The sequence below is a fragment of the Pteropus vampyrus genome, unplaced genomic scaffold, assembly GCF_000151845.1.
Source record: "Pteropus vampyrus isolate Shadow unplaced genomic scaffold, Pvam_2.0 Scaffold81, whole genome shotgun sequence".
Lineage (NCBI taxonomy): Eukaryota > Metazoa > Chordata > Mammalia > Chiroptera > Pteropodidae > Pteropus > Pteropus vampyrus.
In genome coordinates this window covers 2,276,984-2,293,950 of record NW_011888862.1, presented here as the reverse complement: position 1 = coordinate 2,293,950, position 16,967 = coordinate 2,276,984, and the positions used below count along the sequence as shown (strand labels likewise).

General features: G+C 41.1%; 1 protein-coding gene and 1 pseudogene across 1 annotated transcript in view; both read right to left on the bottom strand.

Moving 5' to 3' along the window:
- Positions 1 to 4,937: 4,937 nt before the first annotated feature.
- FRMPD4 (FERM and PDZ domain containing 4) overlaps positions 4,938 to 16,967 on the bottom strand; it is a 755,715-nt gene continuing 743,685 nt past the window's right edge. Inside the window, exons 14-17 of the mRNA XM_011363039.2 lie at positions 16,442 to 16,580; positions 10,596 to 11,651; positions 8,938 to 10,227; positions 4,938 to 7,291 (exon numbers count right to left, since the gene is read on the bottom strand). Coding sequence (XP_011361341.1) covers positions 5,967 to 7,291; positions 8,938 to 10,227; positions 10,596 to 11,651; positions 16,442 to 16,580 — 3,810 coding nt within the window. The 3' untranslated portion in view covers positions 4,938 to 5,966. The remainder of the gene's footprint in view (positions 7,292 to 8,937; positions 10,228 to 10,595; positions 11,652 to 16,441; positions 16,581 to 16,967) is intronic.
- LOC111741736 lies at positions 15,113 to 15,231 on the bottom strand (annotated as a pseudogene).

Here is a 16,967-nt window from a genome sequence, read left to right as displayed (position 1 = left end):
GCAGGCAGACTCTTTGGTGGTCCGCATGATTCCTATTCCCCTGGTGTTCATACCCTGTACCGCCTTCTCCCCTTGAACCTGGAGGGTTCCAGGTTCATGCTTCCAACTGATAGAATACGGCAATGGTGAAGGACTTTTGAAAATGTACTTACGGTCCCAAATCAGTTAATTTTGAGTTAATCAAAAGGGAGATTACCCTGGGTGGGCCTTATTCGATCAGGTGAAAACCCATAAAAAGGGGAGAGACTAGGTCCTCCCTGAGGCCAGAGAGTCTCCTTGCAGGCTTGATAAAATGAGCAGCCATGTTGTAGGTATCCTCGTGGCAAGGAATTGTGGGCAGCCTCTCTGACCTGAGGGCAGCCACATAACATTTCATAAAGCTGGATGAACGATAGAAGGAACTGGCCAACAAAGATGAAACTGCAGCAAGGAAACAAAAAGCAATAATGCTGGAAGTGAAATGAAAATCTGATGTGAATTGAGTATTAGAAGTAACAGTGTGGGGCTGTTGACACTGCGGATATGCAGACCAGAGGAGTGCCGTGAAGGCGAACTTACTGACATAAATCAGCAGAGTGGCTGTGATGGAAGGATGAAGCTGTCCCAGACGAAGTGACGGGGGGAAAAAAAAACACATCAAAGGAACTCTTGGAGCTATTTCACAACATCGAAAGCACTAAAAATAAACTGTTGGAAGATGACCCAAATTTAGAAAGGAGTATGACAATTTGCCAAAGCATAGAAAAGATGCTCGCTCCATGTTGTAAGTTATATGATGACTCAAAGGTGAGCACTGTTCAAACTACTTTATAAGGTTTTACAAAAAAAAAAAAAAAGAGCCCACTTTAATTCTCAGTTTCTAGTGTTTTAAATTACTGTGTACCAAAGAAAAGTTTTACTCTATTTTTTTCATGTCTTTATACATCTATAAACGACAGTAAGAAAGTTATGTTTTGAAAAAAATTTGTATAGGTCATGGAACCATTATAATTTGTTTTCATTGATTGTTAAGATCACCTCGTAAATGTTTGGCTGGCATAATCATCTTGACAGTCCTGCACTACCGTGCAAAGTGAAGACTGCCTGTAATCTGGCTCACTCGGAGCCCTTCCCCACAAATGACAAGGGATTACCCATTCTAGAATGGCTGCTCCATTTTTGGCAGGGACCATGTCAATTATGTTCTCCATTGTACCCCACACCTCCAGCACCTAGAACAATGTTTGCTCAGATTAGGGAGTTGTTAATAGCTATTTGAATGAATGGACATACCTTGCCTCTTTAAGTGGGTGATACAAAGGAGTCACAGATCATTTAGAGAAAGGACAAGATGCGCAAAGGGTACTAATCAAAATGAAAACAGGAGAAACATTACTTGATTTGAGGTTATCAAGAAGGCTTAGCTTCCTGAATCCCAAAGCTAATTCTCTCTAAAGTTGTGGATGATGATGCTGCAAATGGCACATAAATTTGGTCCAGACCGTGGAGTAGAAAATGAGAATTAACAGAGGCAATGAAAAAAAAAAACCCAAAAAACCTCGCTTTGAAAGCAATGTGTAATAGAAAATTGAGATGCAATTATAAATGTGGAGCTAGTTTAACTGAAGGCAGCAGGTTAATTTCAAGTTAAATGGTGAAATAAGCTACTTGGGATAAGCTACTTGGTTATCTACTTCTTTCAGAGATGCAGGGTTTAATTCATTCTATTATACTGTGCAGCAGCAACATTTGATAAAGACACGAATTGTTCTTCCATGGATTTCCTATGTACAGACTTCGAGATTCAAAAGTGAGAGGGGTAGGTCAGGGAATAGGTTAAATAACTGAAAAGCATCCAACTTAGTGATGTTCGGGTTGCTATGAATAAAAATGCCATTCAGAAAGTAAGATTCTGACTCTTTGATCTTTCAACGCTGAGAAGCTGTTTCTACAATCTGACTTCAAGAAAGATTTGGGATGTTATATAGAGAAAGGTTTATCATCATTTTTGGACTGCCACAGGAGAGCTAGCACTGAAATCCATGAAGCCAAACTGAAAACCTGTCTCACAGGCCCCGCCCCCACAGGTAACTATCCACTCAAACACCTTCCAAACACACACACACACACACACACACACACACACACACACACACACACACTTTCAAAGCAGAGATAAAATCAGGTTAGAGAGAATGTAATACCCATGTATATTTGATCCCTGTGACGATTTCAAAATGTTTGGAGATAATAGGAATCACCTGAACATAGCAGATTTGCTTTTTCTTTTCAATTTTGAAAATATTTAGCACAATTGCGAACGGTGTAGTCTGTCAAAGAGGGCAAATTTGTCCCACTGCCAAATCAAGAGTAACCCAGGCAGAACAAATTAAAGCGACATCCTGGGTTGCTCAGAAGTAACATTCAAAGAATAACTGGCATTTAGAAACGTGTGAAAGAGAAACATAAATGAAGGTTGTCTTTCAAAAGATGAAATTCGTAGCAAAAGAAATTGATCCATTGTAGCGCTGCTATATCTGATCATTTCAATATTGTCAGTCTTTTTCTTCCGGAAAATATTTTCTTTTGTGATGAGACTAATTCCAGCTGGGCCTAGGAATCTGTGTAAATTTTAGCATCTGAGGCAATTGCATTAGTTGTCAGATTTGCTGTAAGCCTAACGCTGTGGTGCTTGCTCATCTGAGCACTGTGTCTTCCCACATCAATCATATCCCTCTGGCTAACCCACTTACTTAAAATATGGAGGAACTGAGACTCAGAAGGGCGAATGTGTTCAGAACAGCTCTCTGAGTCCAAAGTTAAACTCATAAACATATACAATAATATTAGCATAGATATATAAAAATTTGAAAGAAGGTGCCCTAAATTGTTGACAATGACATTTTTGGGGGTTGGGTTTATAGGATTTTTCACTTCATCATTTATTTCTGTAATATTTACTTGATAGTACCAGGGAATTACTAATTTTTTAAAAGTGTGAAAACGGCATTATGATTATGTTTAAATGTTATCTGTAGGAAGTTCTTACTGAAATATTCATGGGTTAAATGCTCTAATGTCTGAGATTTGCTAATACAGTGTGGAGGGAGGTGCATCAAAATAGGGGAAATAAGAATAGACATGAGTTGGTATGTGATAAGCACATATTGATTCGCTATATGATTGTCTCCTTTTGTGCATGTTTGAAAATTTTATAATAATAACAATTATAGGTGATACGCTTGGAAAAATAGGCTGAGGACTAAATGTAAAGGACCCCCAGTGCAAGAAGTTTTATTCACTAGTTCAGTGGTCTGCAGACTTTAGTAAATGCAGCCCTACCTGTGACAATATTTTTGCATACATGCACCAGGCATATGCTTGTTAATTGATTTATTTATTTTAAATGATGTACATATAGCACTGTACTATTATGCCATTATAAAACATACACAAACATAAAAACAGCTAGATAAAAATAAACACCAGCATTATTTTAATATATTCTTCCTACACTCTAGTGGACATGGACCCCACTTAGGAGGGTTTAGTGAATGGGGGGCCCTTGAGGTTTTCTAAGTCATAAAGGATTCGTTTAGAAGAAACAGAAACTTATCGCAGCACCCATAGGTAATGGGAGATCGATTAGAAAGACCCAGTGCTATTTCACAGTTCTTTCTCAAAGACTTGGAATGGACAGGGAAGTTGTTCTAAATGGATATGTGATTTGAACAAGGATCATCACTGCCTTGTACACTTCTTTTATACATATACGATACACATAATGTATTCTGCGCATAGAGTCAGGATACAGTATGCATATAGAACAAACATACCCACATATTATCTTGGGCAATATATTTAACACAATATTATGATGATAATATCTGACAGTAATTATTGACTCCACCGGGTATTGTGGTAAGAACTTTACACACATAACTTTACTTAAACTCATGACAATCCTATGGAAATAGACCTTACGGATTTCCATTTTGCTATGAGGAAATTGAGGCACAGAAAAAATTGATTAGCTTTCCCAAGATGAAAGGGCTAGAAAATGGCCAAGTTCAAACTTAAATCAAGAAGTTTCTGACCTTGAGCCCCATGTCCTTAACTACTAAACCATATTGCCTCTGTAGGGAATTAATGGCGGTGTCCAAACCATAAGATTGTTGTGATGATTAAATGAGATAATATGTGTGATATGTTTAGCACATTATCTGACATTGAACACACATCCTATTAATGTTAGTATTTTTAGTACATAGAATATTTACCAAAAATTTCCACAGAAAACACCATTAATATTTCTCAATATCAAACACCAATATTTATAATTGTAATAAAATAATGTTTTCTTATTTAAACATTATTTTTAATAACACACGTCTAAACTCCTTTTGTAGGCTACCATCTACAAATATGTGTGACTTTTGTTATTGAACCTCTATGGAACAACCAATGAGAAATCGCAACTGTGGACTGTGTGTGTGATGCCTCCCGTCCAGTAGGCTACAAAAATGGAAAAATTTGTACTTGGCATACTTCTGTCATATTTTAAGAAGCCACGTACATAAATCGGAGTGTGTGTAGTAGCTTAAGCACTAAATGACCCACGAAGTACATATGTACATGTCGATTTTATTTTACAATTGAAGAGTTTGCATCCTTTTGCTTTGACCCAAAGATACATTTTGAGAGAGACAATTCTGAAAACTTCTTTGCATTCCATCAGTTTTACCTAAAGTGGTCAAATTTACCACTTCTGGTTTTTTCCCCCCAGCTTTCATATTTCTATCAATCAAGATGAGATCATTTAATAAATACTTTATTATTTATTTAATCATGGCTTCTATATTAAAGTAGCCATCTCTCCCTAATTTTCTGAAAATTCCAGATTTGAAATTTTGTCCCAATGTTAGGCTGTAATTCAAAATTTGGTTGGAAGCATTGGCCCCAGTAGAGGAGGTGATGCATGAAGCTCTGTGATGCTGAGCGATGTGACTCAGGCTGCTGTGCAGTCTGCTTTACATGACTGGATCTGCACTTACTTTCGATGATCATTAAATGTTCTTTATTGTAATTTTGCGAATACTTTATTGAATGTTCTGTCACTCTTAAGGGAATTCTAAGTTTCATGGTTGAGTTGCGGGGGGAATGAATGATATCTTTGGTTTATATATTCTGACATTTAGTCAAAGCAGAGCTCTCTAGTCATCAAACAATTTAATTTTGATATTATTAATTGATTTCAATTTATGTAATTAGATAATCTATAACTAGGAACCTGCCCATCGTTCCCTCTATTCTTTTATTTGGGAAGTATTTTAATTCCAGGAACATCATGAAGAGCATTTGTGTTGACACAATAGAATCCATCCCCACCCATTTCTAACCCAAATGGCATAAGCCAAAATGAAATTTGTAGCATTCTTGGAAGAAAGCATCAGATAACCAAACACTATGAGCAAAAAATTAATTTATTATATATATTCTCTAATAATTCATAATAGCTTCTTGAATTTTAAACGTCTTCTTGCTATTTCCAATGCTTAAAAATTATAATTTTAAAACATAAGTACTGTTTTATATACATTGTGATTTTTTTTAAACTTCTAAATATGATGATATGGTCTCCAAGTATCCACTTGGAAGGAAAGGGGATAGGATTCATTGTTTTGCTCTAACACGATAGAATTTAAAATTTCACATCATATACCCGGAGTTTTGACTATATGAAAAATAGCCAAATGTCATCACTTTCTTGTATATTTCTTTTACATGTATATATATGTATAATATAAACAGAATACATCTGATTAGTACATTTCAACATTTCATCAATGTGACTTTTATCTCCTATTTTATACAAAATAACCAAATTTACAGAGGGAAGAAAGGAGACATCTGTTCATCGTACACATAAAGTAAATAAAAGTTCATGTATGGCTTTGCAAGGTAGATTATGATGTGACTTTCATACTTTATTTATTTAAAAGCATCTTGAGAGAACGTGTCAGTGTGCTTACGAGAGCGGCCATGGTGGTTGAATGTCGCATCGAGAGTCCAAGATTGGGATCCCCAGTGGTCTTTCCGGTGGCTGCCTCGGCAGCTTTCAGGAGACAAATGTAGTTTATGACCACTTCATTGATCTTCGCTACAATTTCCTGCCGCTGTGTTTCTGAGTTTACGACTTTAACTAACTGCATGCAAGCTTCCGTTAGGCAACAGAGCACTTGAAAGCTGGAAGTCATAGCTAGGAGCATCTCCTCTGGGCTTTTCTCGGCCATCGCCATTTTCCTACAGGCACTTCCCAACTGTCTGGACTCGATGGATAACAGTTGCTTGTACTGAGAAAGTGTAAATTCGTACGCTTCAGGGCGTGACTCCTCTCTCTTCCCCTTGGTTACCCTGACGAGGCAGAGCAGCTCATTGGCATCATTTTGGGCTGCGAGGAACCCATCGGGCATTGTATATGTGCTCTCCTTTAGGGCATTTATTCTTGTAATCCGGGCGTCAAAAGGCAGGTTGCTGAAGTCCATATCATCTGGGCCGCTCAGGTCTTCTGCCCAGACTTTCAGCACTGAGACTCTGGACAGCTCCACTCCTTGCTTCTGAATCCCAACAGCCAGGGATGGGCTGGTTGGTTCTGGCATGGCTTGAGTCATCTGTGGTTGAAAGAGGCAAGAGACCCGGCGGGTGGCTTCTCCCTCCTCTTCGTCCTCATCACCTTCTTCATCTTGCCCTCGGTTCAGGAAGCAGTAGCTGAAAGGTCCCCGGCATCTCCAATTGCTGCCCTCCAGCTTCCTCAAGGGTAATGTCCTATACAGCTTTGAGTCTTTGTGAGCCACCGGGGACCTTTTGTGAACCTTTCCCTCAGAACTAAAGTGCATTGAGCTTTGGGAAAAACTTTTGGTGAGCTTCTTCCCCAGGGGGAGTTCTGCTCGCCTTTCTGAACTGGCCTCCTGCGATTCAGTGATACCTGGACGCTTTAAGCCGACTGTACCCTTGGTTCTCTCTTGGAAGGGCTCCAAACCTACAGATCCTGAGAGGATACTGCTGCTACGTCTCAGAGCCCTCTGGCTGGGGGGTGTCCCGAGGCTCCCCCGTCTCAGATCCAGTGGCCGCCAGCTCACAGCCTCTCCATAGGCCTGGTTTGCTTGGGAGAAATCATTAGGGTCTTGATTTGGAATTGGCACCTTTGATTCCGAGTGAATATTTGATGGTAGCAGGATGGGATCAGCTTCAGGATGTTGAGACCAAGCTGAAAGCATGCCTCCTCGTCTCTCCTTCCCAGGCTCTGTCAAAGCTACACTAGGGGTAGTAGAAAAACAGAGAGAATCATTAAGCATCTCGTGGGCAGTCCATTCACTACATCTCTCTGTGATGTCTGTCATTTCCCAAGGATGCATTCTAGAAGGGATGCCATTTGTCAGGGTCACCCCACTTTCCAAAGACTGCAGCCTGAGATCTTATAACAGATTTCTATTTGAAATTTCAATATATTTCAAGAAATACTGGAATCTGTTATTTCTTAAACTACTGATTCATTTGGAATTGTCTAGAAATCCCAAACATTTTCAAGGAGATAACGAAATTTCATGAATTGCCTTGCTCTCGATATTTCTCTATCAAAGCTTAGACACATAATTAGAAAACACACATCCTACAGGTAGATTATTCAAACATATTTATAACATTTAAGTGTCATTTCAAGGGAGTTAGGTTAATCCTGGCATCAGTTAACCTTTTCTTAAAGAAGTGGCCTAACTTAATTAATGCAAATTAAATAAGTTAGCCTTCTAAAGAGGTTATCACGGGGTTTTCCTGGTGTAGGGTTTGAAGTTCAGACACTGGGCAAGTTGCTCAACTTTTCTCAGAAAAGTCATTTGAGGAAAATAATCTCCGTCTCACAGAATTTTTGTGAGAAACAAGAGGTAAGTTAGGTGAAAGCTCTCTGTAAACTGCAAAGGATTAAACAGTGTGCTTTAATTAGTTTAGAGGTAAAGATGTTAGTTGGGTGATGCTTAGATGGGCTTCCCAAGACAGGTGAAGCCAGTGGTGGGTTTTCAGAGAGGAGATGATCTTAAAAGGTCAGGAATGGAAATTAACCAATATAAAATCTCACTAACAGCTACTGACTTACATGGAAATGACACTAACAATGATATCATTTGAAATTGGAGAGTATGAAAGAGCATCTGCTTTTGTCACATGATGACTGGCCAAGTGGATTAGTGAGAGGGATAAATGCCCACTGGGTGGTAGAATGGTGAAGTGGGCATGGAAGGCGGCAGTTGTTCTAGTTTCTATCTGTGTCTATATTTTATTATTTAAGGGAAAATAAAACAGCTCATCGTGCACACCCCAAAACCTTCCTGACTCTGGGGTGTGCCAGACACTTCAGAATACTCCTCCATGAGAGTCCTACAGAGTCGGAAGGAATCTGTAAGTGGCGCTGAAAGGCAAATGATCTTTGCCAACCTCTCCAGTCCCCCTGATCCCCTGCTGTTACCCCTCTTTGCCTCTCAAAAATGAAAGGGCAAAATTAGAAAACTGATGTCTTAAAAAGGACATCAAACTGCGTTTGTGCCTCTAAGCAATACTATCTTGCAACTAAAAGTCACACTGGACACTGCTAAAAGTCTACATTTGGAATTTATATATATATATATATATATATATATAAACCGATCCATCAGATTCTAAAAGCAAGAACAGAGAAAGATTCTAAGGAGCTAATGCCATTTTCAGTATTGTTTCAGATCTAGAAACTTCGGTATCTTTTAAACACTGAGGGATCAGTGATTGATACTTAACCTGGCCACAATTCTGCAGCCTTTTTAAAGATTCTAATTTTTTTGCATCCAGACTTCATATTTTTAAGTTTGTTGTAAATTTGGTTTACATGCTCCTGGCATGTAATGCAAAGCACTCAACCGATCATTGCTGTACCTGTGGTTTCCTTAATCTTGGGGAGCCGATGACATCCATCTCTCAAAGTGCCAAACAGAGGTTCGGCATTAATGGCTGTGTGCAGAGCAGGCACTGTCATCCGTGGACACACCCCTTCTGTCTGTGCGTGCAACTCCTTAAAGGTTGCTCCATGGTTAGGAAGCCCAGCGGCTCTCTCTTCTGAAGGAACATAATTCATGCCTTTCCCTGAAGTCTCAGGAATCAAGTGCTTCCCCATGGAGGGGCAGAGTGGGGACTCCACAGGTGTGGCACAGGTGCTGCAGCTGCTGCCTGTGCCACAGCCTGCATCCACTGAAGAGCCTTGAGAGCTCTGTAGAGAAAAATGGCCCTCACTTTGTAACGATGACATCCGCTTGGCCAAGTGGTAGTCACAAAGACGGGCCACACTCTCTTCCGCCCCAGGAAGCTTGGAAGGATGGTCACACGTAGACGGGTCAGCATCCTCTGGGTTATCTAAGTCTTTGGCTGAAGAGACACAGGTCACGTCAGTTAAGAAGTGGTCCCGTTGGCCAAGTCCAGAAACCTCACTGGCTTCTCCATCGGGAGCCCCTTCATCCTTCCCTTCGGCCTCCCTTGTCCCCAGACCAGAAGCTCTTGGAAAGATTATCCCCGTTGCTGCTTCCATTCCACTTTTTTCAGCCACCCCGCCCTCAGTGGCCACATACCATCTTTGGCTGTCCTTGCGAAAGGCAGTTCTCTCCAGGTTAAAAGTGCTTAGGTGTTGACCGTCCCTTGAAGACACGGTACCAAATTTACCTTTGGCATCCTCCTCTGCCTCGGCTGTTTTGGTCCCTTGCTGTTTTTTCCCTGGTATGTTCCCATTAGGGGGTGCTTTCCCCTCCCCGTTGGCCAGCTTGCTTTTCCTTTTGCTGGTGCAGGAATACGCCACCGACCCCATGTGCAGTTTGCTAAAATAGTCAGTGAGAGACTTGGTCTCCATGGTTTCGGGCTCCATTTCCATGTGGTCTGAGTGAAGTATCTGCTTGGAAGGCACAATTTTGGGCGGGAGGTCAGTCACTGGACGGGCAGCTGGGGTGCGGGAGGACTGTGGAGGCAGGCCCCCAGCAGGGGGTTTGGAGGTGGGGAACTCTGTCTGCTCTTCTGCAAGGGGGTGGTAGCCTTCGTGAGTGGCCAAGAACATGCGGGAGAGGTTTTCTGACTGCTTCTGTGCTGTGGCCAGTTCAGAGCTCTCAGTCATTTCAGAAGAGTTTGTTTCATTGCCCGAGTCTGATGAAGACTCGGGACTATAAGCCCGCAAGATGGCTACACCTGCGTGTCGTGAAAAACAAGGATGGATTAATGGATGCATCAGGGCACTAGGAGACATGTAAGAAAATCGGACTCATTATTATTAAAAAACAAAACAAGTTTTTCCCTTTTCAGTAAGGATTCTGAATTTATTGCACAGTTGTTCCAGAAATGGGGGCGCGGGGAGAGGAAACGTGCCATGTGTTTAAAAAAATAACAAAGGAAACCACATACACACAAAAAAAGCCATGATGGTAGTTTTTGCACATTTATGGAATGGGACATGCGTGAAATGGAGAACAGCACATAACAGGACTCCAGGGGCAAATGGCTTGAAAGGACGAAACGGTATGGTTATCAGTGAATAAATGTAACAATTGTGAAAGAACCTGAATTGTCACTGGTCTGCTGTTCTTCTGACACGGACAGAGCTTCCAGCGGGGAAACGACGGCGGTATCCAGTCCCTTCTCGCACTTTCCCTCAGCGCTGGTGGGCACAGCGTCAATGAGAGACACAGGGATCTCGTCATTTTGCAAGCTGCCGCCTGGCCCCTTGTCCTCGAGGAAGGAAGCTGCCTGGCTCTGAGTGTCCTCCTCATCTGAACTATCTCTAAAGCCAGGTGGGGGGGCAGCGATAGCCATGTTCAAGGAACGCAGCAGGAAGTCATCCTCGTTGTCATCCCCTTCCGGAGGGGGCAGAGACGTGAGGTCAATGATGTCATCACTAGACCCGGACAGGGTGAGGATGGCTGGCTGGTTCACCTCTCCCACTACGAGGTCTTCTTCACAGCTTACCTCATCTTCATCCTCTGCATCATCAGTGTTTTCTGCATAGCAGATGTCGTGCAGGAGGGGCTCCTCTATTCCCTGGGTGGCCTCGAAGTGCTTCACGTCGCCTATGTTTGCATAAACAGAATTTGCCACATATTGGATGCTCTCTGCGTCTGGAGCGAGATCCAGGCTCTTCACGTCATTGGCACTGCTAATGTAGAGATCCCTCTGCTTGTCCAGCGCTTCTGGATTCTCGTCCAAGAGTCTCTCATAGCCGAAAGTTGGGGGATTAATACCATCATCCATGGCGAGATCTCCAAAAATAAAGGACACTTTCGCTCCCCTCGGAGACTCTTGTGCTTTCTTTAGAGTTTCTGGTCCTGAGAGGGCCAACAGGGACCGCTGAGCAAGACTTCTGTAGTCTGCCTCACATGGCACATCTCCCGGCTGAGTTGGCTGCTGGCTGAGATCGTCTGAATTATAGGGGCTGTCTATGTACAAGTGCCGGTGGTCTTTTGGACACAAGGTGCCATCTGTCATCTCGACCGTCTTCTGTTTTGAATCTATATATGTTATCTGGGCTTCTTGTTCTCCTTCGCCAATAAAGGTGGTCATTTGGGGTATACAGTTCCAGTCTGGGCCAAGGAGGTTATGTTTTCCTTTATTTTCTGTTCCTAAAGAGAAAGAATCATGCACAGACACGTTACTGCACTGTCTGGTTTCTGGGGGCCTTGTCTCTGTTTCTTAATTTAATGGCTTGTGGCATCACTTTTGTAAAAATGGGGTTATTCAGCTTTCCAAATACGGTACCGGTCGATCTAGGCTTCGGGTATAAGGATTTCTTGGTTAGAAGAATAGACATTAACAGAATTGATATTGCATAAAATATACGATAAAATATAATACCATCTGAGAATAGGGAACTATAGCTTAATTCCATCTGACCCCTGGTGCTATTATTAAAATACCTCACTTACACGTGTGAATGTGACTATAAAACATGCCTTTTAAAATCCTTAAAGGTGGCAGTCCAGCAGGCCATTATTCCAGAAAATAGATTGCCCTTTTATTTTATAAAGTGAGATCTAGCACTGCCCGCTTTATAGAGGAAGATGCTGGTCTTTTTCCTCATTGAGTTGAGAAAGTGAATGATCCACATACTTCTACTACATATTTTAGAAGATATTGTCATGATCATGTAATAATGCAAAAAAGGAAATAAAAATATATGTAATAATATTAAAATTATAGCACAAAATCTCTATCTTCAGCCCTTTTATATCCTAGTGGGTGTTTATATATACACACATAAATGTCAGTATGTGTGCCTGTATGCGTGCATGCGCCTATGATGCATAAGGTGGAATACTCAGAGGTAATATATTTCTCTCTGCTATTTCTGAGCACAGTTAATACTTAGACTAATTTCAATTTTTATTTGTATCATGAGGACGCCTAAAGATTTGTTTGATGATCTTCATGAATTAAAATGGAAAATTCCTAATTTAAAAATTATTGTTCTGTTTGCTCTTTAAGGATCTTTCAACAGGGAATTTTGATGTGCAGATTCCGCTCTGATATTTAACAAGACAGGGCAATGTGTCACTCTGTCAACACTGCTTTGTAGATTCCAGAGGCAACATTCTGAGGAAATGTTAGAGCCATATATTCTCCCATCTGTTCCCTCAAATTGTCCCCTGGCCTAAGTTTAGATAATATTGACATCAGATATATAAGACGTATGGAAAAAAAAAATCAGTTTTACTGAAGAGGTTCTTGGTCCTCCCAAATTATACAGTGGACTCAATGCTAAACAATTTCCAAGTCATTTTATTAAATACATATATTTTCGTAAATAGCAAGTAAAATATATTATTTCTGAAGACATTCATTTATATGCTAGCCATATTTCCATGTTACCTTACAGTAAATACACTTGTGGGGGTTCGGTATTGTTTTGTTAACAACAACAACTTAGATTATGACTGGCTGTGTGTTTGTGTGTGGGCGTGTGTGTGCATGCACATTGTGCTCACATGCATGTCAGAAGTATGGATTGTTGAGGGGAGGGTTTAGCAAAGTTGTGATTGAGCTCTGGCTTTAAACCAAGGGTTGGCCAACTATCTCTGTAAAGGGAAGACCAGACAGTAAATATTTTAGGTTTCGTAGGCCAATTGCTCCGTTGAGTGACCACTCAACCCTGCTGCTGTAACACAAAAGTAGCCAGAGATGATACATAAACAACTGGACGCAGTAGGTTGAATAGTGGCCCCAAAAGATATGTCCATTTTATAAATGTGACCTTATTTGGGAAAAGAGTCTTTGCAGATGTACTTAGGTTAAGGATCTCAAGATGAGATCATCCTCAACTATCCGTATGGACCCTAAATCCAATGGCAAGTGTCCTTATAAGAGAAAAGCAGAGAGACATTTGGGCCACACAGAGAAAAGAAGGCTGTGTGAAGAGAGAGGCAGAAATTGGAGATATGCAGCCACAAGAAATGCTGGCAGCCACGAGAAGTGGGAAGAAGCAAGAAAAGTTTCTCTCCTAGAGCTTTTGGAGGAAGCATGGCCCTGCCAACACCTAGATTCTGGACTTCTAGCCTCCCAAACCGTGAGGTAATAAGTTTGTTATGTTAAGCCCCTAAGTTTGTAATAATTTGTTACAGCAGCCCTAAGAAGATCATACAATATGCATGGCTGATTTCCAATAAAATTTTATTTACAAGAAAAAGGTTTGGCCCATGGGCCATAGTTTGCCAACTTCTGGTTTAAACCCCCAAGAAAACCAAATAGGTCAGCTGCCTAAAAGCAAGTTAGTAGATACTTACTCAGACTCTCCTAAGGCTCAGAGCTGCATAAATATGTGAGTTTTGGGATTTTCAAAGTACTCAAAGGCTAATTTTCAAGACAGAGAAGAAGAAATGGGGGCTTACTTTTCCTTGTTAGAGATCTTGACTAAGGTCTTTGATCGATTTGAGACAAGAAGAAAATACACACTCAATCTTGGTTTCCTTCCAGAAAGGTGGACTGATTTGGCTTCTGGAATGATTTTAAAGACACTGAAGGATGTGGATTGAGAATTAGGATCTATACTGTAGCCCAGTCTCTCAGAGTGGAGTAGAGAACAGACTAGGGATGAGCTGGCCTAAAGGGACTTCACTCTCTACATTTCTTGAGTCTTGTGAGGTCTTTAGGGAGTGTCTGAAGAGAAGAGAGGACTTTCTGCCATTAAAGGATGCTAAGCCTTAGGCCGCTGCTCAGCTTGTGTCAACCAGTTGCTTATTGGAGTGTGCCATCCCTCCCCCTTGTCCTTCCTTCACACACATACATATGCATGCGTGCGCTCTCTCTCGGTCTCTCTCTCTTTTTGAGAGTGGAGAGAGATATTTAGAACATGTGCTCTCACCTTCGTTCTCACTGTAGAACTGGGAGAAATTACTGAAAGGTTGAAGTTCATTCTTTCCCCATGGCGATAACAGTTTTAAGAACTAAGTTTTTGCCCCTCAACATTTTATTAAACGTTTTGTTGTAAGCCACTATACATTGGATGGAACTGAGGCCCTTATTACTCTAACCATTTTCAGAATGGTTGGCTCGGTTTCCTTCATGCACCTGCAACAATCTGAATAGTCCGTGGGGAAAAGGTTTTATTTTCAAGATAAACTTTAAGATTTGAAAATAAAGAGCCAAAAACGTGGTTTTCCGATGTTAAAGGATCGTGTTAAACAGCTGAACTACTCTTAGGAATCTCGAAGGTCAGCGTGAAATTGCTGAGTCTCCTAGTTCACGGAAAGCATGTGGTCATAAAAATGCTCGCTGTCAAACCCAGACCAAACTCACCACCTCCTTTTTGTCTCTCCCCTATTTATTTCTAACCATTGTGTCTCTTGGGGTCTTTCTTTGCCTTGTGTTTGTCTTTTATTCCTTTCTGTGTTTCTGTCACTTTCATTTTAAATTTTTTCCATTCCTGGTTTTTTTCCACTGCCAATTATTAATAGAAGTACTAGGCATCATTTCAGGTGTTATAGATTTTTTTTTCTTTTTCTTTTTCTTTTTTTTTTTAGGCGAGGAAACCCTTGGTTGACCTCACAGACTGCGAGGACCTTGTCAGTTTACAATTCCTTATTTTTTATGCCTATATTACCTGGTCTTCCTAGGTGGCCTCCCATCCAAGTACTAACCATGCCCGATACTGCTTAGCTTCTGAGATCAGATAGGATCGGGCACGTTCAGGATGGCATGGCCGTAGACCATAGGTGTTTTTCTAATCCTAACCTTGCTAGCTAGGTTTCTAATCCCAAGTCTACAAATGGAAAAACCCAAATTTAGAGAAATTAAAAAAAAAAAAAAACCACTTTGGGACTGGATTAAATCTAGTTACAGTCAACCTTTCTTTCTCTCTGGTTTCCCTGTATTCTGTGACTATAACTGCTCCATTTAACCAGCTATCGGCATACACTGTGTGCAAGTCCATGTGTCTGTATCCACCTACACACTACAATATATTTGTGAAATAATTATTTATGCTTTCGACTAAGTTTAAAAGTGAATTTTCCTTCTCTTCTTTTTCCTTTTCTCTCAGAAACAGCGACGATGGAATTTGTTCTTAAGAATTTTCCTCTCTTTTAACAGAAACCCTGATTATGGAGCTCTGACTATAGGTTTTTCATGGGTCAGTAGCTTTGGCTTGAATGGTAGAGTCTGTCCATCAGCCACATTTACTGAGTGCTCACTGCGGATGGAGGAATAGGTCAAACTCTGAACAAAAAAATTCTGAAACAAATGAAAACCACCTACCCTCAAAGAAAAACTATCAGTTTAACATTTGCAGCCCTTCTTGTTCTCACTCTGGGGCTATTTCATCCTGTCAAGTGGCTGGATTGAATTATTTGATGTCTTTGCCATTTCGATGCTCCAATAACAGAGCTAAGATGGCTGCCGGGGTGGGGTTCCCTCTAGAGCCTCATGTCTGAGTGCTGGGCAGTTCCCAGGTCTCCTGTTGGTAGAGCTCCCAGAATCGTGGAGGTAAGTCTGACACAGGAGGAGGAGCCCAGGCATCTGAACCTAGGGCACCCTAAGGAGGGACGAGCCCTAAGGCTAGGGGCTCACAACTCCTACTAGGCACTCCATTGTTAGTTCTCTGCATCCTGACTCTGTGAGCGAGGTGGTAAAGCTCAGCCGGAAAGACTGATGCTGACTCCCTCCAGTGTCATCAAATCACTGCCTTTGATGCACACGCCCCAGAATTTCGAATGTGTAAAATGTGATGGAAAAATCAACATTTTCACGTAAAAAAAAATTACACCAAAGAGGATGTATTTGAAGGCTTTTGTGTTAAATTTGGACACGATTTTTTTTAAATGCGTATGATTTTAACTTTTCAAGAAACATCTCATTATTGTTGTCAGGTGGGGTGGGGAAGGGCGGGAGTCAGTGCTTCATGAATTTAGGAAAAGAATACCTGTTTCCTGGGGCCTTGCATTTTTCTTGTTGGCCATGTTAAATATCGACCTCCTGGAATCCACGAGTAGCCTGTAGTACCCAGCTGTCAAGCAGGCCAGGTTCATGGCGTCCGATGACTCCATCAGGAGCGTGATGGGCTATATAAGAGAGAATGTTTTGGTTAAAGCCAACCCTCCTTGATAACTTCCCTCAGGTGACAATGGCTGCATTTATGCCTGTCAAATGTAAACAAAAGAAGTTATTGAGCAACGATTTAATTGGGGGAAACACACGGGGGCAGGGGAGTCAGGCGTAACACAAAGAGAGCCTTATTGAAAAACATTTAAGTGACGCCATTTTGAAAGCCTAGCCATTTTGAATCTTTTCCAAATCATACTGATATGAAAAAAATAATAACATTGCTTTTGTTCCCAAACTGTTAACCTTATAAAAAGTGATAGTTAAAGAGTCGGTTCCCAGATGTGAACCAGGGATTTGAAAAATCACAGGAAGATTAAGTTTGGGTTCATGATGAAAATTAGTGT